General features: G+C 47.9%; 1 protein-coding gene, 2 non-coding genes and 1 pseudogene across 3 annotated transcripts; 2 read left to right on the plus strand and 2 right to left on the minus strand.

The window, feature by feature from the left end:
• Window positions 1-299: 299 nt before the first annotated feature.
• Window positions 300-373, plus strand: TRNAE-CUC. The gene has a single exon. It is a non-coding gene; the product is annotated as a tRNA-Glu (tRNA).
• Window positions 374-494: 121 nt separating this feature from the next.
• Window positions 495-3,513, minus strand: LOC120697897 (serine/threonine protein phosphatase 2A 57 kDa regulatory subunit B' kappa isoform-like). Its single transcript, XM_039981279.1, has 2 exons — window positions 1,722-3,513; window positions 495-1,140 (listed from the first exon to the last, which is right to left on the minus strand). The coding sequence occupies exons 1-2, from the start codon at window positions 2,856-2,858 to the stop codon at window positions 772-774; spliced, it is 1,506 nt and encodes a 501-aa protein (XP_039837213.1). The 5' UTR covers window positions 2,859-3,513; the 3' UTR covers window positions 495-771.
• A 2,936-nt stretch (window positions 3,514-6,449) lies between these two features.
• On the minus strand, window positions 6,450-6,521 carry TRNAD-GUC. The gene has a single exon. It is a non-coding gene; the product is annotated as a tRNA-Asp (tRNA).
• Window positions 6,522-22,107: 15,586 nt separating this feature from the next.
• Window positions 22,108-24,034, plus strand: LOC120697898 (annotated as a pseudogene).
• Window positions 24,035-24,594: the final 560 nt, after the last annotated feature.

Raw genomic sequence — 24,594 nt, forward strand, 5'->3', positions numbered from 1 at the left:
AACCATGAGCATCAGTATTACAGTTGCTCAGACTGCTTCAGCAATACCAACTCTTTTCTATCCCCTTTGTCATGAGAAACAATGTAGCATTCTCAACAAAAGAAAAAGAGAAAGATATAAACAATGTGGCGATTCTGAAAATTGTCCCAAGGACAAACAGCACAGGGTGAGGGGTTTAGTGGGTGTGGCGCGTTTCTGTCGATCTGCAAAAGTGCTGGATGCCTGAATAATTGTTTGTCGTTGGTTTGCGAGATTGGTTTAAACGTTATATAAGCGAGCTATGAGGCCTACAATAACAATCCGTTGTAGTCTAGGTGGTTAGGATACTCGGCTCTCACCCGAGAGACCCGGGTTCAAGTCCCGGCAAAGGGAATTTTTTATTATTATCACCATTCCAACGTTTTCACTTAATTTTTTGAGCACCAGGCACGTCATCACCGTCCTAACATTTTTATTTGCAAGAATCCATTTTTATTGGCAAAATCAACCATATATGAGAGCTGAAAATGAAATTTAATTGTTGGACACTTGCTCATCCATAGGCAGGCAAGGATACATGTAAAGAGTGCCAGCACTCAGCAGTCTTACATTACAGGTATGCTTGCCTAGAGAGCATAAACATATGAAAATAGTTACAACTTACAACACTGATTACTCATACTGACAAATGGAACAATAAACAAGAACCAAATAGCAAACGCTACACTTGCTGCACTTCGCCAAAAGGGTGAAGGGCACCGTTGATTCTCCCCCGCATGCATAAGGCATAAGCTAGATCAGGGTGGCGATCATTTTTGCGGACAGCTGGTGTCCTACTAGGACGGCTGTATGGCCGGTCACTGGCTGGAAAGCTGCAGCTGACTCAAGCTTCTCCCAGGTCAGCTTCCGCTTCACTTCTAACGACGCTCGCTTTTCTTCGTCCTCCTTGTACTTATCCAGGCATGATGAGAAGAGATCCTCGTCCATCTCAGAGAACATCTTCTTTACATTCATTGTCAGATTCAGGACTGCTTGGTTCCAGTGATTCTGAATATTCTGTTCTAGTGCTGGAACAACGAGTGGCATTATCACTTGGCGGTTTTGCGCAATCAAGCTGATAATGTGATCATTGTTCCATACAAAGAGTGCTCTTTCAGCAACCTAAAACAATACAACTTGTTAAGGCAATGTCAAGTTGACAACAACAACAAACAAAGTCACCAACAAAGATTTGTTAAGGCAACAACCGGGATAAATAAAAGCAGCAAAAGAAAACCATAAAGACCAGGATAGCCAAACATGCTTTATATTGAGATCATTTCAGTGCTTAATGCTCGTCCAAATGTCTGATGTTTGCCATAAACATCATATGGGGGCCCCTATCTGCAGCATGATTAAGTGGTGACATGATTGCCCAACTTTAATGTCCAGGATTATTTCAGATCATCAGACAGATATTATTCATTTGGCATGTTGACAAGTTATATCCTACAAACGTTAGGCATGATGGGAGTAAATAACCTGGCTGACAGAATCGGGGATGACCAGCAAATGTATTTGTGATCATGAATCACCAACAATAAGATTAGGTTTCTCGTACAAGTGGTAGGAACTACCATAGTAAACACATAAATATCCAAATACAACAGCTAATCTAGAATGAACCTAATTTCATATGGCACTTGGGTTATTAAAATGCATATTGCAACAGGCAACTGAACATTTACATCCGGGTAAGTTACCTGGAAATGAGAACTGGTGATGCAATGAGCAATCCGCCGAAACAATGAAACCATACATTTCTGAAATTCTGCCTGGCTGGTAGACTCCAAGATCTCTTCGATCTCACTAAGAAACATCACTTCCTTCTGACAATTTGTTATTGGCCAATATCTTAACAAACCAATTATTACTGAGCTTGCAAGCTTCGGGTCCTTTTCTAGAAACTGTGTCACACAGTAGGTCAACTGCTGGAGATACAAACCAACTGATTTCGGTTTGTGTAAAGGAATCAAAACTCTCCAAAGAAAGATCTTGTGTTCTTCCTTCAAAGGCAATGCAAAGCCACTAATGACACTGCCAAATACCTCCAGCAGCTCAGCGATCCCATTATGCCGATCAGTCTCAAAGACAAACTGGTAGAATATATTGCTCACTGCTTTGCGGATGAAAGGACGGTGTACCATAAACTTCCCATATACCCTGTGCAGGATGGTCTTCAAACAATCCCTTTCTCTTGGATCCTCGGAATCGAGAAGATTAAGGAGCTTCACAATGAATGAATGATCAAAGTGCTTCTTCCCTACCTTCGCATCCAAGGATGAGGATCCAATAAATTTCAGCAGTAGCTCATACACAAGCTGCAGATGACACCATGCAGGATCAAACATCGGTTCGTCCTCATCACCCTCACCACCACCAGATGAACCAGACCTGTAATTTGGAGGGAATGCCCGGAACAGGTTGATGGCACACATCCTAGCACAGGCAGCAATCGCCGCCTCCGAGAAGCGAGCGCTGCTAGATTCAACAAACTCTATAAGATCCAACAATGCCTGCCTTTTGATATCCTTCTCCACCGAACTCTTGTTCGGGTCTGAGAAATCAAAGACGACACAGCACAGGCTCAACTTGCTCACAAACAGGTTCTGCTTCTCCGAGTTTGGGACATCCTTGAAGGAAACCAACGGCTCAATGCCAGCCACAACACTTGAGGGGAAGACGGCAGACGACATGCGCCTAATGGCGGAAGCCGGCCGGCCAGGCGGGATGCTTCCACAGCTGGTTGTGCGCTGTATCCCGGTGCCATTGCTGCACTGACCTGAGTCCCCGGAGGCCGGGGACTTCCGGGGCAGCTTGCTGAGAAATTGTTTCCACATCTTCGATAAAAATAAAACCCTTTTTTCACACCAACACCATGGCAACAGTAGAGCTCGTCGCCAATGTACCAAGATTAGCAGATGATGGAGCAAGAACCAGGGCTACTAACCAAAAAGATCTAACGCTACTCTAATGCGATAGCAAGACACTTCCGAGGAAACAAGCTTAGATTTTTGTCACGGAGGAGCACAATCCGGGGAATGCAGCTAAATCTGGACCATGCAGAGGCAAACTAAATCGAAGAAAAACCACGAACAACCTCAAATGCCACCAAAGATGGACAGACCGGCCTTGAAATCTCGAAGAAGAAGGGGAGGGGGGCAATGGCAGCTGCCAACCCCGAGCTAGAGCCGAGAGGCCGCCACGGAAAGCTCGTCTTCGCTCGGATCTGGGGCTTCTGGCCAGGCGCTCGCCGGATCCAGGCGCCGTTCCCTGGCCGCCGCGGCAGATGGAGAAGCGGAGGCGGGAGCTACAGGACGACGGGCCTGGGAGGCATTGGGAACGGATCGAAATCTGCAGCGCCGCGCTTTGTCCGCTTCTCGGGAAGGGGGAGACGGGAGAGTGAGGAGCAGGGGGGCCGAGGGAGAGGGGGAGCGGGATGAGAAGGGGAGTGGAAGGGAAGGGCCTGCTTGTTGTTTCGTGCGGGAAATTGGTTTGTTTATCACGGGGCATGTACGGACAAGACCATTTATGCCGCCATCGCGATGTACGGCTCACGAGGCCCGTGCTGATTAGTAGCAAATCACCCCAAATCCGGGGGCTTCCTTAAAGCCTGGATCCTGGCTTTACTTCGAAATCACACTTCATGTAACGAAATTGTGAGAAACTGCAGGGGCCGATTTGCATATGGGTAGGCTTTAATCGGCGTCCTTGTCCTTGGGCACGGGACCGAGCCGGCGGTCCAGCGCTTTAATTCGAAAGGCCCGTGGCTGGTCACGGGCCGGACGGGGAGATCCCGGCCGTCCGTCGGATCGGGGGAGGCGCGCGACCCCGCACGGACGGGGGGCAGATGGACGGCCGCGTCCCCGTCGTCGCCCGTGACCTCAGCACACGGCGGCGGGACACCGGCGGCGAAACAGGCGGTGACGGCACGGGCAGTCACCGGACCAGCCCGTACCGTCCGGCCTGTGCGGCTCCGTCGCTGCCTCGCCGCAGGGGTGCTGCCGGGCTGCAGCGGCGAGACCGTCCCGTCCGCGGGGCTCGGCGTCGGGAGGGAGAATGAAATGGGTGTCAGACGTGTCACCAGACACTCGGCATGTGCGGCGGCCTGAAGCATGGTCCGCTGCGGCAGGAGACGCATCTATCCGTGATGCGCCATTAAACACAGTGCTAGTACCTCTCTCTGTCTCCGAATTTTAGGGCGTGTGGTAAAAACAAGTGATGAAAAATATAAATGAATTACGGATGCAAAACCACCCAAAGAGGCCCAGACCAGGAGCGAAAGCAAGACAGCAGGGGTAGGCCGCGGATTGTGTCATACATGAGGCCGCTTAAAAAGAAACTCCGATGGAGTTTGATGGGATAGTTTAATGAGTAGCAGCCAAAGTTCAAACTCCAACTTCGGAATTTTCAAAATCCAAACTCCAAATATTTTTCAGTTCACATCATCTTGGCTTTGGCCCGGTCCTCCACCCACGCGGCTGTACCTCCATCGTACGTTCGTGCGCACAAAAAAGAGGGCACGATCCACGTTCGTACCAGCTGTGATGAGGAGGTGCCGAGGTGGGCGCAGGCTTAAAAAAACCCGACCGAAATTGGTCCGGAAACTGCGGTTGCCGGTCAACCGGTCCGCTCAACCGGTCCGGACCGGTTCCGGTCGGTTTCAAACCGGCCCGAATTTAAAATTTAAATTTAAATTCAAAAAAATAAAAATAAAACTCAAAAAATTCCTAAAAAACTTCAAGTTGCGACGAATCTAATGATGTTAAATTTTTTCAAATATTCGTTCATTTAGTATACTTTGTGGGCATTTGAATTTAAATAAAAAAACGTGCATACAAAAGTATACAAATACAATGTAAAACATGTTATACATTGTATTAATGTAAAAGTAGTACAAAAGATGATTGGAGGATTCATTTAGGCTAAAAACATGTTATACAAAAATTCAAATTTTGAACTAAAGTCGGTTTTTTTGTTCAACGGATCGGTTTCCACTCAAACCGAATCGGTTTACCGGTCAAATCGATCAGCTAACCGGTGGAAACCGCTTGAACTGGTATCTATAGTTTGAAATTTAAATTTGATAGGTTTATACCAGTTTTCGATTAAACCGGACCGGTAAACGGAACCGATCGACGGCTGTTTGACTTCACCGATCGGTAAAAAAAACCTCTGGGTGGGCGGCTACGGCCGCAGCGCACTATACAAAAAGGCAGGAAGGATACACACACTGCGTTCGGCTGGTCTCCAGCCCTCCAGCGCTACAGTTTTTCTCTCTCACATCGCTCTAGCTCCAGCCTCCAGCCACCAGCCAGGTAACAGTATTTTTCTCTCACACCACTCCAGTTCCGGCCTCCAGCTCCAGCCCGCCGAACGCAGTGACAGTTGTCCAAAAATGACCTGGCACCCCGGGGCACTGTTCTATCATCATACACATTAAATGCGTCCCGAACCCGAAGTAGAAGTAGGATTTTTGGCAATCTCACAGATCTGTGAAGAAGCAGATTGAGCGCGGAGACTTAGGTCTTGTTTAGATGCATAAAATTTTAGATGTAAAATACTGTAATATTTTTATTTGTATTTGATAATTATTGTCCCACTATGAGTTAACTAGGCTCAAAAAATTCGTCTCACAAATTATAAACAAACTGTATAATTAGTTATTTTGTTTAGCTACATTTAATACTTCATGCATGTGTTAAAACATTCGATGTGACGGGGAATCTTGTAAAGTTTTGGAATTTTGAGGGGAACTAAACAAGGCCTAAAATTGTTTCCCGGTGGTGATTTTAATTTCACAATTTCCTGAAAATTACGACGTCACTAGACATGTTGGGTCGGTGAATTATAGACTTATGTAGATAAGTAAATAAAACTTTATGCTTTATAATCTGAAATGGAGAGAGAGTATAGTTTAATTCCTGCATAGTATCGCGAAACCATTTATTAAGGGGAAGGGGGTTCATTTCCGTTTGCAGGGTATATGATGGACTGATTCAGTTACGCTGGGATTCATTTCATTTCTTATCAGCTTAACATATGTGATATATTATCTAATGAGATTGGAACTCTTATAAATGTCTAATTAACTACCTATTGGGATGCCCAGCAATTAGCAGCGGCCATTTTCTTATTTTACCAGACATGGTCAAACCCAAGCGACAGAGAGCAGAAATGTCATGGGGGCGTTCAGGTTAAACCATTTTAACAGAGTGCCTTTGCAACAACAACACAGAACATGGAAAAAGGAAAGGAACACGACGAGAAGAAAGTGTGGACGGTTGCGCAGTATTGTAGCCTACTATGCTTATCAAAAGCCAGCCCAGCCCATTCCGGTACGCTGTCCTCGGTTAGGCCCAATTAGTAGCACAGAAGCCTTTTCCAAATTGCACCAAATATAATAAAGGGTCAAAAAATACAAAAATTATCGCCGTTGCCGGGGATCGAACCCGGGTCACCCGCGTGACAGGCGGGAATACTCACCACTATACTACAACGACTTGGTTGATTGTTGTATCACATAATCGTTAAAGTTGTTTTCCAATCACCGAGTCGATAGATCATGTAATGTGCTGCTACCCACCGGCTTCCAGATGCCCAGATTGCCTGAAGCTCAATTGAGCGGCAATGCGACCATGCAACGGGCATGTTTCCCAGCGAATCGTGGTCTACTGCCGTCCATGACCGGTTAACGTGCCGGCAACGCCCGGCTAACCCGCAGCGGCCTCTCGCCGTACGAGACAGGCTCGCCCCGACCGGCGGCCGCGGACCACCGCCCGCGTGCCGGCCCCTCAACACTGCGACGACGCAGCGCAGCTGCGCAGGGCAGCCAGAACCGAGCAGGCTCCACGCCGCACGCGCGCGTCTGGTGTGGTGTGCGGTGTGCCGGCCCGCGCTGCGGCGGCAGGGGCACGGCACGGTCCCCGCCCCCGTCCGTCCCGTCCCGTCGCGCGGCGCACCTTAAAATAACGCCGCTGCGAGCGTGCGACCGTGAGGGGCGGCCAGCAGCATCTCGCGGATCACACGTCTTGTCCGCGCTGCCATGCCAGCCACTGACGCCCGCGTCCCATCCATGCCGGCTGCTGCTGCCGCTGCCTCAGGGGCGGTGCCCTCTGCCCTTTTCCTACGCTTTTTTAACGTACTCACGCACCGCAGTGTACGGCGCCCGCTTTTGGCAGCAAAGCATCACGGCAAGCGGCCAAGCGCCCAGGTTTACCCCGTCCGTTCCAAGCGCTGAACATTTGCCATTTGGGTGTACATATACTGCGTCGAGCTGAGCTGGAGTACCGAGTACCCGGTAAAATTTTAAAGCAAGGCGTGTGTCCCGTGTCCGTTCCGTGACCGTGAGGCAGCTTCGCTGGATCAAGTTGATCTTGATGAACGAAGTCCACGTTTCACGGACGCTGCGCCTGCTGGGGGCGCAGGTTGCTGGCGCGGCGGAGACGGCAGCCAGCCATCCGGCACCGGCACCGGCAGCTGCAGCCGCAGCCCGAGCCCTGCTGCGCATTTGCTCCGGCACCGGCACCGGCACCGGCACCGATCCAGCGATCCTTCCTGCTCCCGCATTGAAGCCCTGCCCTGCCCGTGTAAACCGTTGACTCTGCTCAGAGCTGCGCGCCATGCACGGCATGCACGCACGATCTTTCCGGCCGGGATACACTGTACAGTGCGCGCTCGGGGCAGAACCGCAGAACAGGGCCAGTCCGGCTAGCTTGCTACTAGTACGCACTTTGTCCCGGAAGCGGCGGCAAGGCCCGTACCTGGAGCGGGCGCAGTATTGGACTTGGACAGGACCAGACCATGCGGCGCCAGACGGCGGCAGAAACGATGTACCCTGCCAGCCTGCCAGCCACCAACGCACACCGTGCATGGAATGCTCTGCTTGATTCAGGCGTAGCAAATAGCAATTACTAGCAAATACTCTGTGTCAAGCTTCATAAACGAACCAAACAGTAGCCCTGTTTAGTTCCCAAAAATTTTTCTATAGTATCCGTCACATCGAATTTTTATATACATTCATGGATCATTAAATATAGTTGAAAAAATAACTAATTATACAGTCTAACTGATTAGCACGAGATGAATCTTTTAAGTCTAATTAGTTCATAATTAGATATTATTTGTCAAGTAACAACGAAATGTGATACAGAATCAAAATCCAAAATTTTCCGTGAACTAAACACAACTACATTGCTGGAGAAAAAGGAAATTCAAAACGAACCAAAGTGCAGAGAGAGAGAGAGAGCTGGAAGAAGCGAGGAGCATGGTGGAGCAGTATTCTTCAGGATCCGTCAGTCTCGTCAGCGCGCACCGTATCGGCGTCGCCACGCCAGGATACTGCCAAACAACACGCCTGCCCGCCCGTCGCCCTCCGTGGAGGATTGTCGGGTAGCGCCGTGCGAGCATATGTGACGCGCGGATCAGAGCACGAAGAAGAGCCTGCTGCCGCGGCAGGGGCGAGGCCGGGGACCCTACTGCGTGGCCGTCGCTCCGTGAGTTAGTGGTGTCAAGCGTCAGTCGTCCCCCTCCATCGCCGCGCATCGCTCGCATGTCGCCCCGGCCCAGCACTCCGCTGCCGGCCGGCCGCGCAAGGCGAGCGCCACGCCAATCATCCGTGAAGATGAGAGCAATCCCAAATTCCCAAATCCCAATCCATCCAACCAACGTTTCTCCTGGTCTCGAGGGTATCAACTTAGCTGCCAAGAGATAGGAGTTAGGTTTTTTTTTTTCTCTGTGAGCGCGGGCACGGGCACGGGCACAAGGCGAGGCGGCAGACACGGCGACAGGCCAGACAAGATAACAACACAGGACGAGCGGGAACGGCGGCTGCGGCTGCGGCTGCTGGCTGCTGCTTCCGTCCGTCGTCTCCAGTGCATCCGTCCCAGTCCCAGCCCGAGGCGAGGGGGCGAGGCCACCGGCACTGGTCCGGCAGGTCCAGCGGCGGCGACAGCGAGGCGGGCGTAGTGCTGTCACAGCGATTAAAAGCAAAAGCGTAAAGCGGCAGCGGCAGCGGCAGCAGGATGAGGGGGATCGGAGCACGGGCGTCGCATGCATGCATGGACGAGCAGGCAGGCAGGCAGGCCCGCCCCTACGCAGCCGCTGAATATTCCCTGAAGCAGCCATTAACCGCCAGGGTTCGGAGGAGGCGACGACAAAGCGCGGCGACGCAGCCACAGTAACCCAGGCACCCAGCGCTACTGCTCTGCTGCCCTAGAGCATGGCGCCGTCGCCGTCGCCGTCGCCTCAGAGCAAGTATTATAGCGACCGGCAAGCCGGCTGAATCCGTGCTGGCGGAGTGAGAAGAGGAGAGAGAATGCTCAGCGGGCGTGTGGCGAGACGCCGGCTGGAAGCCGGCGAACAGCGATCCTATTCGCTGCGGGCGCTGCAGAATTCCTTTCGATTGGTTGCATGTGCTGCTGCGCAGCTCCCGACGCAGCTCCGAGCCACGCTGGAGCTTTATTTCGCCGGCTAGCGGGCGGAATCATAAGCCATGCTCTCACCTCGCCACTTGCCTCCCCGGGCGCGCCGGGGCGGCCCCTGTCCTGCCTGCCGCCGCCTTGCCTAGCGTGGTCTGCTCTGCGCCGCTGCTGCCGAGGGCCCTGTTTCGATAGGAAGTATCGCAAATTTTGACCAAATGTATAGTCTGCGCATTTACGCGGCTAGTATTGAAAATTAAAAAATTTATATATCGTTGTATCCTTACTTAAAGGTTATACTATTATTTTTACCATGCATCATCCTGCTCATTATCGTAAATTATGTCTTATTGTTGATTAAAACAATTCAACTATGATCTACCTATAATAACAATTTAATTTGTTAAGCTTTAATAATATTATGCAGATAATTATTTTTATTTTTATTTTATTTTGATTGATTGTTGTTAGTTTTAGTTTTTATTAATAGTATATACTTGTAACTGATACATAGTTAAATGATATTTTATATTTAATTTTTCATAATGATATTAGTGGGTGATTTTTAATTAGGCACAGAGTTATGTTAGACTAATTTTTATCGTAATGACAGTGGTGGGTAATTTTTATTTTTTAATTTTTCTTCGATTAATGTGAAAATTTTTAGGTCTTGAGAGTGAACGTGGAGGCTCCGTTTGTTGGCAAAATAATAAGATAATATATAATTAGGGGTATTAAATAAAGGTAATTTACAAAACTAACTTCACAACCTTGCTCTACTTCGCGAGACGAATCTAATGAAGCCTTTGACGCATGATTAGAGGTTAGTTCTTGTAGCATGACTGTAGTCAATCATCGATTGATTACCGTCATTAGATTCATTGCAAAAAGTTACGCTTATCCGTGAATATTTTTTTGCAAATAAATTTTGTTTAATATTTTATACATACAAAATTCTCTTTTACGATAGGTGGAACCAAACAGGGCGAAGGTCTTGTCTAGGCCTGACCGCCTGAGGCCTCCATGGCATCAAGCATCGAAGGGAACACGGGAAGAGAAACAGAGGGGGAGGATGGACGCCGGACGCGCCGCGGTCGCCTTTGAATTGATGCATGCGCATCTGCGACCAGACGGATTGCCGCCGGTACACGCACTGCTTGCTGGAGTAGCACCGTAGCAGACTAGCAGTAGGCGCGCATCGATCGTAGGATTCAGAATCCTGAAAACTGCTCTGACGGCTTTGCTGCGGCTTTGGGCACAAGAGTAAAAATGAAGGGTTCTCCTTTTTTTTCGGTGGCTGAAATTGCAGGGACGCATTTGACATGGCCGACCAAGTTTTACCAGCAAAAGAAAGCAGGGAGCGGAACTGTTTTGCAACATACTGTGGCCTTCTTTTTGTCTATGTATTAATAATAGAGAAGGTGAAATACACAAAAACAACAACAATTGAGAACATGTAAAGCTTCTCGGAGTATGTGCACACCATTTCTTCGATACATAGAGAAAATGAAGCACGTTTCCGTCCAGAAGAGTGATAAAAGTGCTTCACTGCGTTTGCTTCTGAGTTTTTTTTTTCCAATTTACAGGGACAAAATAACCCAGTTCATTATGCATTGCAACAAGACCAACATTACACTCTCAGCGTTCAGGTTTCCAAAGCAAACAAAGTACAACATTGCTTCTGAGCTTTACCATGTGAAAAGAAATCTAGCAGACTCGAGAATCTAGCGCTTTTATACCCAACTACCCGCTGTATGTTCGGCACTTGCTTCTACTCCCGCATCTAATTCACAGACTGTTTGCATTGCAGGACCAAATAAAAAAACGCTTCTGAATATTGAATTCGAAAGAGATACCGACCAAGCGCACTGCGTTTTCCCGCTGATGTACTCGCATCAAGAGAGGAGACCAACATGTAGTATATACGAGTACCTGCTGGCATTTCCTGAAAGTTCCTACCAGCAGGGAACACAATGCAAAATCACAGAGACTACAAGGCATCACAAAATGCAGTCACTGCATTCCCAACTTGGCACTGCCTCTACCAATATTATTATTACATCGCTTTAGAGGACCATTGAGATCTCCTGGCATTGCAAGCACGCACCTAGCCAAGAACACCGCATCCTCTCAGAATAGCAGAAAGCAGAGCAGAGGAGAAGAGGGCAAAGAGAGAGAAAAAAAAAGAGGAGGGAAAAATGATGTAGCTAGGAAAGCTAGATTAGTAGTAGCTGCTAGTTAAGATACCTAGGAGATATATATATCTCGGACCATCAAGCCTCAATTCCCCACGAAGCTCACACCATCTGCGTCGTCTTCCTCCCCATGCTCAGCTCGCGGGTCGAGCGAGCACGAGGCCCAGCCGGCAGTGGGAGCCCAAGGCGCGCACCCTTCTCCCCTATCTGTGCGGCCTTCCGTCCGGCTCCTTCCCTCTGTCGCCGCACATTGGCCAGGTACTCCTTCTAGAGCTCGCCCTGAACTCCATTCCGACAAGGGGACGGCGAGGGGAAGCAAGAAGGGCTAGCTGCTGGCTGTGTCTTCCAGAGAGTGAGCTTTACTGGAAGGGAGGACTGGAGGCTTGGCGGCTTGCAGGAGAGAGAGAGAGATAGAGAGCAGGGCAAGGCAAGGGAAGGAAGCCAAGAGACTGAAGAACAGAGTGGTGCTTATATACAAAGGCCCCTCACATGGCTGATGGCTGCGAGGGCCGAGGGCTGGAGGGGAGAGAAAGCGATTGGTTTGACAATGGGCCGTGGCATCGTGGGAGCACAGAGAATGGGAAGCATGTTTGTGGGGAACGCCAAAACGCACTTGCACGCCTTTCGAGGCGTGTTGGAGGCGGTAAACAAGAGGGGGGGACCCACACACTAGTAAACTGAATCTGAACGGAGCGTGTTGTGTTGGTGATTTTTCTTTTCCCTTTTCTCTCCAATGTGCAGCGAGCAGCGTACTGATTACTGCCACTGAAGTGCTGGGCCACGAGGCATGTGTGCGCCTGTTGTTGGTGCAGGGAGAAATGGACCTTACATGGAGGGAGGAAAGGGGTGGAATGGGCTTTCTGTTGACTGCCTTGTCGAGCTGCCTGCTCTAGTCCTCCTCCTCCCTCTTCGCTTTTCTGGTGCTAAAGGGAAATATACTTTTGTGTCCTTGTGATCAAAATGATTGAAGAATGAGGAAACGGTATAATTGCGGCCAGAAAAGTCCCTATGATTATCGGGCAAACTTGGTCAAAGAATTGAACCGGCAGAATGCATGGACTGAATTTTATACATCGGAAAAGATGCATGGATACAACATGTATGTTTATTCTTACAGGTCACTGTCAGTGCAGTTCTGAGATCTCTAGCCGAAGAACACCAATACTGAACAGATCAAAATTAGCTGATTCATTGATGCACTCTTGAAGGTTCGTAATTTTGGTCGGTACTTTGGAATAGTTTGGATGAGTTTTTAGCTCACACATTTTTCTTTTCGACACTTCGGCACAACAAAAGTTGATAGCTACTTCTCTGGAAAGAAAAATCCATGCAGATGCAGATAAATGTGAGAGTTGCTTGTGGTCCACTACTTCTGTAAATGCTTCATGCTTGATATGTTACTTTATGGATGTGAATGGGTCACTCGACCTAATTAACAAGATGGCGAACTTACCTGCCGAGCTATAAGACTAGCTGCATGCATGAGTATGAAGCAAACAAATAAGTATCTCATGACGATTCACTTTCGTGCAGACAAGGATCACTTCATTAAAGGATAACCCATTGGCCTGTCAATGGTGCAGCTTCCATCTGTCGGAGTAGTAGGGTTTAGGGTTTGTTAAAGGGGGATTAGGCCTCAGCTTAACCGCACTTCTCATGTGCGCTGCACTTAGGACTAGCACCTCGCTTAATCGGCCATGGAAGGTTCACTCCCTTTCTCTCTCCTCTCACTGTCAGTACTCTACTCTCTCTCATTCTCTTTCTCTCTCTACCCATTCCCAGCATGCAAAGTAGAGGTAACATGCGTGTTAACGTTGTCAGAGGAATGGTCCCAGTCTTATGCAACTTTATAACCTTCCTTTGCTTTGTTAACGATTTTCCCCAAAAGCGGCCTGCTGGTGTAGAATAGGATTCTCCCCATGTTAGAAGAGAAGGGCGAGGCTTGTTTACAGGCAGTTTTGATGACTTTCATGCAATGGCGCCATGGACAGGAGACGCCTCAAATGGATGGTGAGTGTTGGTGCGTGTGGTAGTGCTTCTTCGCAGGTCTCGAGGGGCGAGAAAAACAATGGGCTCGCCGTGGACGAAGCCATGATCCACAGTTGCTGGCTTGCTTCCGAAACAAGACGAAGAAAGGTCTGATCAGGCCTCTGCGCTGCGGTGAGCTTCATCAAGGTGCTCATCATGTCCAATACAATACTGCTGCTGTTCGTCAGAAAGAAAATGAAAAGGACAACACACAATTGCATGTTTTTGTCAAAAAGAAAACAATAATCCCAACCGCTGCCGTTGTGAGTTTGAGAATCTATGCGCGCATCTCAGGCAGATCGACATGCAGTAATGCATGAACTGGTGGTAACAGTAAACGCGTCCTTTTGAACTACTCCTGGTTAAGCCGCATTCATAAACATGGACCATCACATATGGAGTTCTGCAGCAGTAGCAGGACCGAAGGAGCAGTCCCTATCAGACGACAGAAAAGCTTCTGCCGGTGGTCAAATACTCAAATTTGATAGATTCTCTTCTTTAAGTTAAAAAAAAAAAAGATTCTCTTCTCTCTCACAAACACAGTCTGATCTCTTTCGAGACTCTGAAGGCTGGCCGCTTGCATTGGCTGGTGCTAGTGCTGCCGGGCTGCTGGGCATTGCCGGCGGGCATGCACTGGCCCTTGTGAGGCTGCCAGCGTGTACATCTGTTCTCTGGTCATTCCGGGTTGGTGATCAACTTTAGGATGCATGCATGCATGCATGAGCATGGCTGCATGACACAGGAGGAGGAGGAGGAGGAGGGGAAAGGAAGCTTGATTTTTCAGCTGGCAACGAGCATAAAACGAAAGGGAAGGCTTCCTTTACCCAACACCCTTTTTTTCTCTTCGTTTGGTGGCCGGGAATGTGCACGCGAAGTGGTGCTGTGCGGCCGTGTAGCCCAGCAAAGCAAAGCAGAGCATCTCCCTCCTTTTGTTCGCTTGTGTCTGGTGTTCTCCTCTTGTTCTTTTGTTTTCTTCCCGGGAGAAGCGTGGCTGTAAAGGAAATGCTGTACCTCCGAGAGCAAAATGTGATTCATTCTGCCGGGTCTTTTTGTAACTAGGCCGGTACACACTGATGCGCGAGCAAAACAATTCAACGTTCACGTCCGCAAAGTGTCAACGAAGACTGAAAGGGGAAAAACAACAACTACTGTCTGTCACACGGAAGTCTTTGAATTGAAATGTGAAAAAACAACGGAGCGGATAAGGTAGAAAAATACGCAGCGCGATGACAGCAGTGTAGATTACTGAGTGCCTTTTTTTCAGCTCAACTCGTGATCGGCAAATCTGTTCACCGAAAGGAGCCCATCATACCTGTCTGCCACGCCCGCCCAACGCCTCCCGGCCATCACCAGGGCAGAGCTCGTCTCTGCATGCTAATTAAAGCGGCCAGCGCGCGCCGACGTGAAGCAAACGTTCGAAAAATCAACTCCCTGCCGCTTTTTTTTCGCGCCGGCGAACGTCGTCGACCGTTGCGGCGGCGAATGAGCGGCCAGCGCGTACGGGCGGGTGGGCGGGCGAGCGTGCATGCTCCTGTCGCTCACGCTCGACATACGTCAGGAGCACGTAACTGCCTTTTGCTTCGTTAATTCTCTCTTGGAAGCCAAGGAAAGATGGAAGGGAAATCTAGAGGCCGGCCCGGGGGGCCACGCGTGGCGACGGCGTGCTGGAATAGGATAGGATGGCCGGGGCGCGGCGCGGCGGAGGGATTCGGCGGCGCACCGGCGGAGTGGGAGGGGGAGAAGGCGGTGCTCGCGAGGTGAGCGGAGTAGAATAAGCCCAATCATTGGGCACTCAACCGCGGTCCACGTCCGCGGCCCCGCGCTGCCGGCCCGGCGCGCGACACGGCGAGCGGCGCGTGCGGCGTCGCGCGGGCGGGTCCCCCTCCCCTTCCGCCGCCCCGAGCGCGAGGGCGCACGCGCGCGCGTGGAGGGCACCGGGGCTTGGGTGTTGCTGGTGGTGGCCTACTGGCGTCGGGTGGCCGGGGTCCGGCCGGCTCTGGTGGGCGGTGGGTGCCCCGTGCCGCCCGGCCGTGATCCCGCCCGGTCCGGCCACAGGCCACTGTTGGTGGTGCGAGTGGTCCGTCCCCTCCCGCACGTTCCTTTGCCCGTGCCTGCCGAGCGCCAGGCGCACAAGCCGGCACGCCGCGGCGGCACCGGCCTTCGATGGGCCGAAGGATTCTGGCGAACGCATCGCTGGGATGGCCGGCCCAAAGGCAAGACGAGGGAACAAACTGACTCCTCGGTCGAATCCGCTGTTCTTCTCTACGCATGTTGTGTCCATGCCATCCACGGCGCCGCTGGCCTTGCAACTACCGAGAAGGCTGCTGGAGGCGGGAGGAAGATTGTCTACCAACTTGCTACTGAGAGATCGGGTTGGTCTTTAATTCCCACCTGTTTTGGTGGTTGAATTACCCTTTAGGTTGCGCTGTATTCCGGCGATTAGGAGCTCTTGGTGGATCTTGAGCCGCTAGGTCTGTGGCCTTCCAGCGTGGTGATGGCGGAGAGCCATCTTCAGCAAGGACGTTTCAACCTTTCTATGCTATGTCGACGTTCTTGATATACTAATCTTGGTGGCAATCAATAACTGTGATATTTCATCATCGGAAGGAGATCGGTTTTAAGCTGCAGGCTACTCCAATCGCCGGCGCGCGAGGATGACCGTGAATCACGTGCAAGGTGCAAGGACCGAGTTGTAATTTCCTTATTTTCAAAAGTGTCTTTGTAAGAATGTAAACTTCAAAGATTATACATGTAACTAGCATAGAAGCACGTGCTGCACGTGTTTTAAAAAAACTATTGATCACATGTGTTATATTTATAGAATCTTACTATTACTAATTGGATGCTCATTTTAAAGCCTCCAGTGAAGCCACCTAAGATCCCAGGTGGACAGTTTAAAAAAATAGAGAAATCCTACAAATTCTCACAAAAATCAGAAACATCTGGCCATCAATTCGGCAACTCTAATCATAATAACCATTGGATCTGTTATCTTTTTTAATAAATTACCCACCTTTGTCATTGTGAAAATAGACTAAAGTAACCCCCCTAAACATGTATCTAAATTACCCACCTCTACCATTATAAAAAATAATCTAAAATAACCCCCTAATCTTCATGTAAATTACCCACTTATGCCATTATAAAATAATATCAAATGGCTCCTAAATTTTCATATATATTATCCAATAAAAAGATAATAAAAGTTAAATCAACCCCAAATCTGAAACAAAGTTATGTTATTATAACAAAATCTTAAAGCGCATCAATATAAAATTCTAAATTACTATTCCTATCATTATAATATATTATTTATATTATTATTTATATAAATATAAATACTAACCATAAGGTGTTTGTCACCATATATTTATGTACACACTACTACAGAACATGCCTTTGATCCTCCTCATTTGTCCTGGCCGTCGTTGGACCCGGGACCAATGAATGCTTTAGTCCCGGGTCCAAATGGGTAGCCAAGCAGCAGGGGGTGCAAAATCTTTTTGTCCCGGTTGGTGGTTCCAACCGGGACAAAAGATTCCTCGGCTGAATGGTCCCGGTTGAAAATACTGCCGGGAGTAAAACGAGCACATTAGTTCCGGGCGGAATCAAGAACCGGGACTAAAGACTGGCATGCACATTTTTTTTCTTTTCCCGTCGCCTCCCATCCCATCTATACTTATCTATCTTCTCTCCATCGTCTCTCCCGTCCTCTCATTTCTCCCTTATCCTCTTTCCTCTTTCCTCTCCTCTCCCTCTCCCTCTAGCTCCTTTCTTCCTCTAATGCCTGATGTCTTTGTGTTGTGCTGGCCAGGAGCAGAGCAAGCGGCGGTGGCGGCGGCGCGGGGCCCGGCAAGCGGCGGCCGCTGCACTGGGAGGCGGCGGCGCGGGACCGCGGCGAGCGGCGCCCGCGGCACTGGGACGCGTTGGCGAGCAGCAGCCGCGGCACTGGGACGCGGTGGCACAGGGCCCGGCGGCAGCGGCAGCGGCGAGGGGCCGCGCCGAGCAGCGGCGCCGGCACTGGGCTGCAGCGAGCGGCGGGCTTTGAGATTTATTTGTTTGTTTTCTTTTCTTTTTCCTTCAACGATTCTGGGATTGAAATTATGTGAATGATTTGAGATAGATTACATGAATGATTTGTTTGTGTATTCCGATTGTGTTTGGTTTAGTGAATGATTTTGTGATTGAGAATAAAAGATTTGGAAAAGCGGGAGCCGGCGAATGTGGGCGAGCGGTGGGTGAGGTCAGACCTGCGGATGCTTTTTTTTATTTCAGAAAAATAACATTGGTCCCGGGTCGTGAGCTGCCGGGACAAATGGACAAACACATTAGCTCCGGATGCTCAATCCCGGTTGGAAAACCGGTACCAAAGGCTATTGGCAACCGGGACTAAAAGGCTGTTCTGTAGTAGTGACAAGAGAAGAGATAAGAATACCAATTTTCATGTTGTTCACGAAGCTCAAACAAAGTGTTCAATTAAACACATATCAAACATATATGGAGGTGTGACGCAAAGTGAGAAAATTATTAGTAACTAAACCTATCACATTTATTACAATTATATAATGATAAATATATATTTTTGCAGTACTGGATTAAAATATTTAATTGGTTAAAGAGAGCGTGAGATAGATAATTATTATATATCTCTAACTAGCCCGTGCGGGAGCATGGGTTAATAGACTAGTACATGTAATAGTATAAATTTTTTATTTGACATCTCTCCCACATAGTTTAATATATATTTTAATATCTCATTGTTTATAGCATTGCTAGGCATATACAAAGAAAAAAATAAGTAGAATAGTTTACCTCGGCCAAAAATGTCACCTTGATTAAAAAACATGCAAAAATATCTCATATCTTGTATACAAAAAAAGCATGCCCAAAAATCATATTTTCCTAAATTTGATAGTAGCTACCTCACAGGATTAGTAGCTATGAATAAAATTCGGCATGAGAAAAATACCTACCAACAGGTACGTATAGTTATAAATCCCGCACAACTTTTGTATAAATGCAAATGCTTAACAAACAGTACCTCACTACCGAGATAAGCAAATTGAAGCAACTGAAGCTCTATGCTAGATGAGTGTAAATTACTAAATTGTGATGCTAAATCTCTATCCACTCCACAACTAAGAACCCAATGAGAATCTCTATTTTTTTAAGCTATAAATCAACATCCACAAAGCAAGTAAATAAAAAACAATCTCATCATGGCTAAACCCTATTTCTAAAAAAAACTAACTCGGGGCCCACCGCAATAGACTGGGAGATGAGAGGAAGGCTAGCAGCAGCTGATGACGTGGGTTTAGGCCTCGTTTGGCATAGTTTTGCCAAGAGCTGCATAAACAGCTTCAGCCGAAGCTATCCAAACGCCCTTTTTTTTTTGCAACAGCTTCTTGCTGGAAGCTGACGGTGAAGCACCCTCCAAAATGAACTGGGGAGGTGAAGCTCGGAATCCTGGCTTCGACATGCTTCTCCGGCAGGCCCATGTGAGTAGGTGTTCGTTTGTCCTCCAACTATTTACGGCCAAACTGCCACTGTCTTATCTCTTCCTTGGGCACCCAGCGCCAAGCCCCGTCGGCTCTGTTCTTCTCCCTGTTTTTCCTCGCAAAACAAGCAGCGCCTAGAGATAAATCCCCTCCGGTGTCCACGCGCAGAGAGGCCAGTCCGGCTGGGGAAACCGGCGGATCCATCGTGGGCGAGCTCTACTTGGGAGTTGGGGGCAGCGGAGGCTCTCGGGCCGGATTGGCTATCCAGCGTGTTGACTGCAGCATCGGCTCCAGCGTCGACGGTGGCCGGGAACCAGAGAAGTGAGGCATGGGAGATGCAGGGAGAAGAAAGGGTGGCCGTTAGAGGAGCCCCTGTTCGCCGACGAGGGGGACGCGGTGGCCGCACGCCTAGGCCGGCGGCGACAGTTCCTGCTACCCCTGCAACCGTCGACATTGACCTTACCGAAACAAGGCAAGAAAAATCTCTCCTGCTACTAATTTGCTAAGTTCAAGTGTGTGTCGTATGATACATTATATATAATGTCAAAATAGAATGTGTACAATGTAAATGGAATGGCCAGTGTACTTGAGTTGGGATGGAATGTGTAGCTTTGTTTTGGTGCTTATAGTATTGATTTTGTTGGCAACAGAGATGCCGATTTCTAGACGATCATGAGCTTGTGTGCTTTGCTGTATGGTTTATGGCTTATTTTATAAAACTTACTCCACTAATATAACAAGGCACTAATTATTAGTTAACCAATATTTCTATTTATTTATTTATTTTACATGAACTAAAATTGTAAATTGAGTGCAAAGATACAATTCAGCTGAACAAACAAGTCATATAGCTAGGGGCATATAGGTCATTTGACGTCTTCAATCCATTCAAGAAAAATAGAAATAAGCTGTTTTGCCAGACACTTTTTAAAATAGCTTCAGCTTCACCAGCGAAGCTGCTTTAGAAGCTATTTCAGGAGAAGCTGAAGCTATGCCAAACGAGAGCCCTAGTACCACGCATCGAGGATTCTCGGTGGAGCCGGATAGACCCTCTGCCTATCTCAAAATTAGAGGGTTCAAAAAAAAATTGCACTCCAGCAGACTCCTTACTAGACTCTGGGGAGGCCACTAAATTCCATCCTCCACTGTTCATTCCTAGAGAGTCTCTAGGAAGCACTCCATTACAAATTAGAATTAAGGGTTGTTGCTGAAGTTGAAGCAAATTTGAAAACCAACCTCATTTAGTATTTGGAGGGTGTGATTTAGGGGCTACTAGTCTATGAACTAGTGCTCCCACACGGGTTAGTTAGAGATATCTAATAATTATCTATCTCAATTTTTTAACTAATTAAATATTCTAATTTAGTATTGTAAAAATACATATTTATCATTATGTAATTGTAATAAATGCGATAGGTTTAATTACTAATAATTTTTCTCACTTTGCATCACACCTCCACATATGTTATGTATTTAATTGAACATTTTGTTTGAGCTATTTGAACAACATAAAAATTGGTATTCTTATCTCTTCTGTTATATATGAATATATGGTGACACCCACATTATGGTTAGTATTTTTATATAGATAATAACATAAATAATATATTTAGAATTTAGAATTTTATATTGATGTACTTTAAAATTTTATTATAATAACTATGTAATTATGCATATGTGTTGCTACAAACAAAATAGTTATAAGTATCAGATACGTATTGGTGTCAGTGTGTTAATTTGTAGAGATCTACGTGCTAGAGTCGTGGACAAAGGGGGTTGTTCGATTCGCAAATATGATGGACTAAGACCCACCTGTCAATAACACAAGCGGACCATTAAAATATAGAGGCAGAGTCAACATGGCAATTGGGCCATGCCACGGTTGCTGGGCCGCTGTGGGCCGTGCGATGTCACAGCTTCCCATCCCCAATTCCTATACATCTTCCAGAAGAAATTTCTATATGTTAAAGCCCCACCCTTCCTCGGCACCTCATTCGTCCACGATAGCGAAAATTCTGTGCTCCGCGTGATGTGCATCCGGCGGTTCATGGCCCTTCTGCCGCCATCTCGTGAGGCTGGCGAAAAAATCTCGCTTCGTGAAGCATCCAGCGTCTCCTTTACTCGACCTCCTAGGCGAGGGTGATGGCAAAGCAAAGGCGGCGGCCTCCTTGGCGGGGTAGCTGCAGTGGCGGCGCCGGCATGCCTCGTGCTTGAGCCTTGAGGGAAAAAAAACACGCCTCCCCTGCTCGACCTCCTCCTCTTGGATGGCAAAGGTGAAGGCGGCGGCGGCCGTTGGTTCGTGGGGATTGTGGCGGCGGCGGCGACGACATGGCCGATACTGCCATCAGCACCTTCAATGGCCGCGAGTCCCACTGGCCTGCCGGCCGCGCAGGGCCGCCCGTCCCTTGCTCCTGCACGCGGCTGGGGCTCGGCGCTCCTCCGTCACGGTGGCTGCTCGTCTCCCGCTCGCCCTCCTTTAAGACCCTAGCCGCCCTCCCCAAAACCTAGCCCCTTTTGTTTTTCCCATCTCCATTGCCGCCGCCACAGCCTCCTCCCCCTCGCCGGCCGCCGTCGAAATTCGTTGCTTCCGATGAGCCTCACTTCTGCTACACCTTCGCCTTCCCCTCCACGGCTCGTATGAGCTTGAGCATTCACCCGCTCGATTTCTCTGCCGCAGAGGGCTCCCGGCGACTACCTCCGCCCGCCGCCGCCGCGCTCCGTCGGACCGTCTCTCGACTACTGCTCCACCCCGTCCCAAGGCGCAGCCGTCGGTGCGCCTCGCTGCCGCATCGCCTTCCTCGTGAGCGCGCCGGCCCTGCCCCCGCTTGCCTCCCTCGTCGGCCCACTACAGAGCCGTTGGACCAGCGGCGTTGGGGGCGGTTGTGATCTTGGCCGCCAGTTCCAGGCCTGGAACGACGCGGAGGGGAAATCCTGCACTAACACGTTCCCGGAGCTGAAGTCGCACAAGGAGCGCGCGGCGGCGGCGGCGACGGATCAGGCGCTGGGAACCTCGGGGATGACTCGGAGGGAGCTAAGGAAAGGATGGAGGCGGAGGTGGGGACGATAAGGATGATGACGACTAAGAGGCCCGCTGCTCGGTTTCGACGGCGGCGGCGTTGCGCTCCCGGGCGACATGGTGGAGGCGGCCAAGGACGGTGTCATCTGGGAAGTCCTGCTGTTCCGCTACTTCGATCTGCAGGTAGAATTGTTGGGAATATATATGATGGAAGGTGTGATCGTGGCCTTTTTTCTCATTCGTTCCGATATTGATCTGCGCAGTCTGTGTTGTGGCCGCTGGGTGCTGTGCCTTCTTGATGCTCCGCAACCGGATGCTTGCCGACCCGTCGTTCCTCTTCAAAGTTAGAACAGAGGTGGCTGCAATTGTTCAGTTATTTCCCAATCGTTCCGTGTATGAGAGGCTTCAGTTACGGTTCTGCAGTTGCTAATTTGAGTTTCGGTTTCGGTGCAGATTATAATTGACCCTTGCTACGCCACATTTGCAAAGGTACAGAAGAGAGGGAATGATTTCTGGGCAGATTTGAGTTGTACACTGCTTATCTTTTGGTCGGTGTGTCTGTAGATATTGCGCTTGTAGGGCTCTTGGCTGCTAATGTGAGATTCAGGATGCCGTCTGCTTCAACAGGACTCTTGGGAAGGTTCAACATGATGGCTGTGTCTTTACGAAGCAGGTGAAATTCTATTTCAGTTGTTTTTCTATTAGTAGCATCACCATGAGAATGGATCGAGGCTGAGAGTCTATTAATTTTGTATTGTGTAGTTCTCATGACCATCTCTTGATCGAAGAAACTGAAAGAGATGGTGTAGAATGGAAATGTTACTGAATCAGTAATGTACCTTGACTTCAAACATTCATTCCAGTATGACACTACAATTCTAAAATTGCTGTGTTTTTGAAGTTGAAAGACCTCGCTGCAGATTGTACAGCAAAGAGTTGGAATGTATTTCTACAAGGTAACCAACCTTACATTGGAAGGTCACTCTCAAGTCGGAGCCATAGTTGATGTTTAATTCTAATTGCTGTGCTGCTGCCATTGCCACTGGTCACTCCCCAAAAGCTTCAATGACTTCTGCATTTGGGTGAAAATCTACCAACATGTCAGCAAAATTTAAAACTTCACAGGGTCTGCTCTTGGTAGAAGGTTACAGTTCTGTGTCCCAACAGTTTTTTTCTATCTGGTCATCAAGCATTTAATTTTTAAAGTTAACATTTACAAAAAAAAAACTTCAGGTAAGCCACAAAATTTGTTACAGACTTAATGACAAATATGAACCAAATTGAGTATGCTTTTGATTCCCATAATTATACTATAGTTTTCCATTCACAAAGATTTTGCTTTGTCAATACGCAATGTGCATGCAGTACAGCAATAATGTAAATGAAAAGGTATATTTGAGGATCTCATCTGGTATCTTCATCATTTATGTAGGCTGTTTAGGAGAGAAGCAGGGTAGAGCAGATTCTGAGTGTTGTTCAAGTTCAGCTGCTACTTGGGCGCTATAGAATGCCAATGGATTGAACCAATTAATTATTTTTCTTTCTCCTTTTGATGTACAGTTAAAAAAGCTATCCACAGATCATGAAGTTCTGATGTGCACTACCAACTGGAATAATTATTTCATTCCCCATAAGGCCATGAACAGTTGCAGGCTCACTTAGTTTATTTACTACATTATGAAACATATATGCCTGTCCATGCTAAACTACCACCCACCTGTGAATAATCAATTTTAGGGTATCCAAAACAATGAACTTTGTAATAATATGGTGTGACGTGTATTACCATGACAGACACTACTCATCTACATGATTCTTCATCCAATCAAGATCCAAGTAATGTTTTTCAAAAAAAAAAAAGTTCCAAGTGAATTAAATAAATGCCTACAGAATTAGTATTCACTGTCTATCGTTTCTTATCAAATGCTAATTAGCCATAATTGTTTACAGTAGAGAAACATAATAACTCTTTAAAGATCCAATAAATACAGTTGCAGAAGCTTTCGAGCAAAACACCAAATGTAAAATTAAGTCCACTGTATTTCATAATCAATCAATATTTGTAATAAGCCTACGTGTCAACTACACTGATATTTTCTTCTCTTTTCACTAATATAGACCATCGGTCGTATTAAGTTCAGCTTAGTATACATTCTGATCTGAATATATAATAGCTACGCTTTGTCTTATTCAAATTCCAATAATTCGACCGCTGAGAAGTTAAATTATTATCTACTAAAATACTACAAGCTACCTAGCTATGATAAATCAGGATGACCTGTCATTTTTTTTACATTTCTATTCTTCTCATCTCTTCTATTCTTGTTATATGCTACTCTTCTTACTTATGCTCTACTATTCATTTCAATTCAATTGATTTAGTTACTGCAAATGCCAAATAGATTTTTTTACAAAAACTA

The sequence above is a fragment of the Panicum virgatum genome, chromosome 3K (genome assembly GCF_016808335.1).
Source record: "Panicum virgatum strain AP13 chromosome 3K, P.virgatum_v5, whole genome shotgun sequence".
In the NCBI taxonomy this organism is placed as follows: Eukaryota; Viridiplantae; Streptophyta; class Magnoliopsida; order Poales; family Poaceae; genus Panicum; species Panicum virgatum.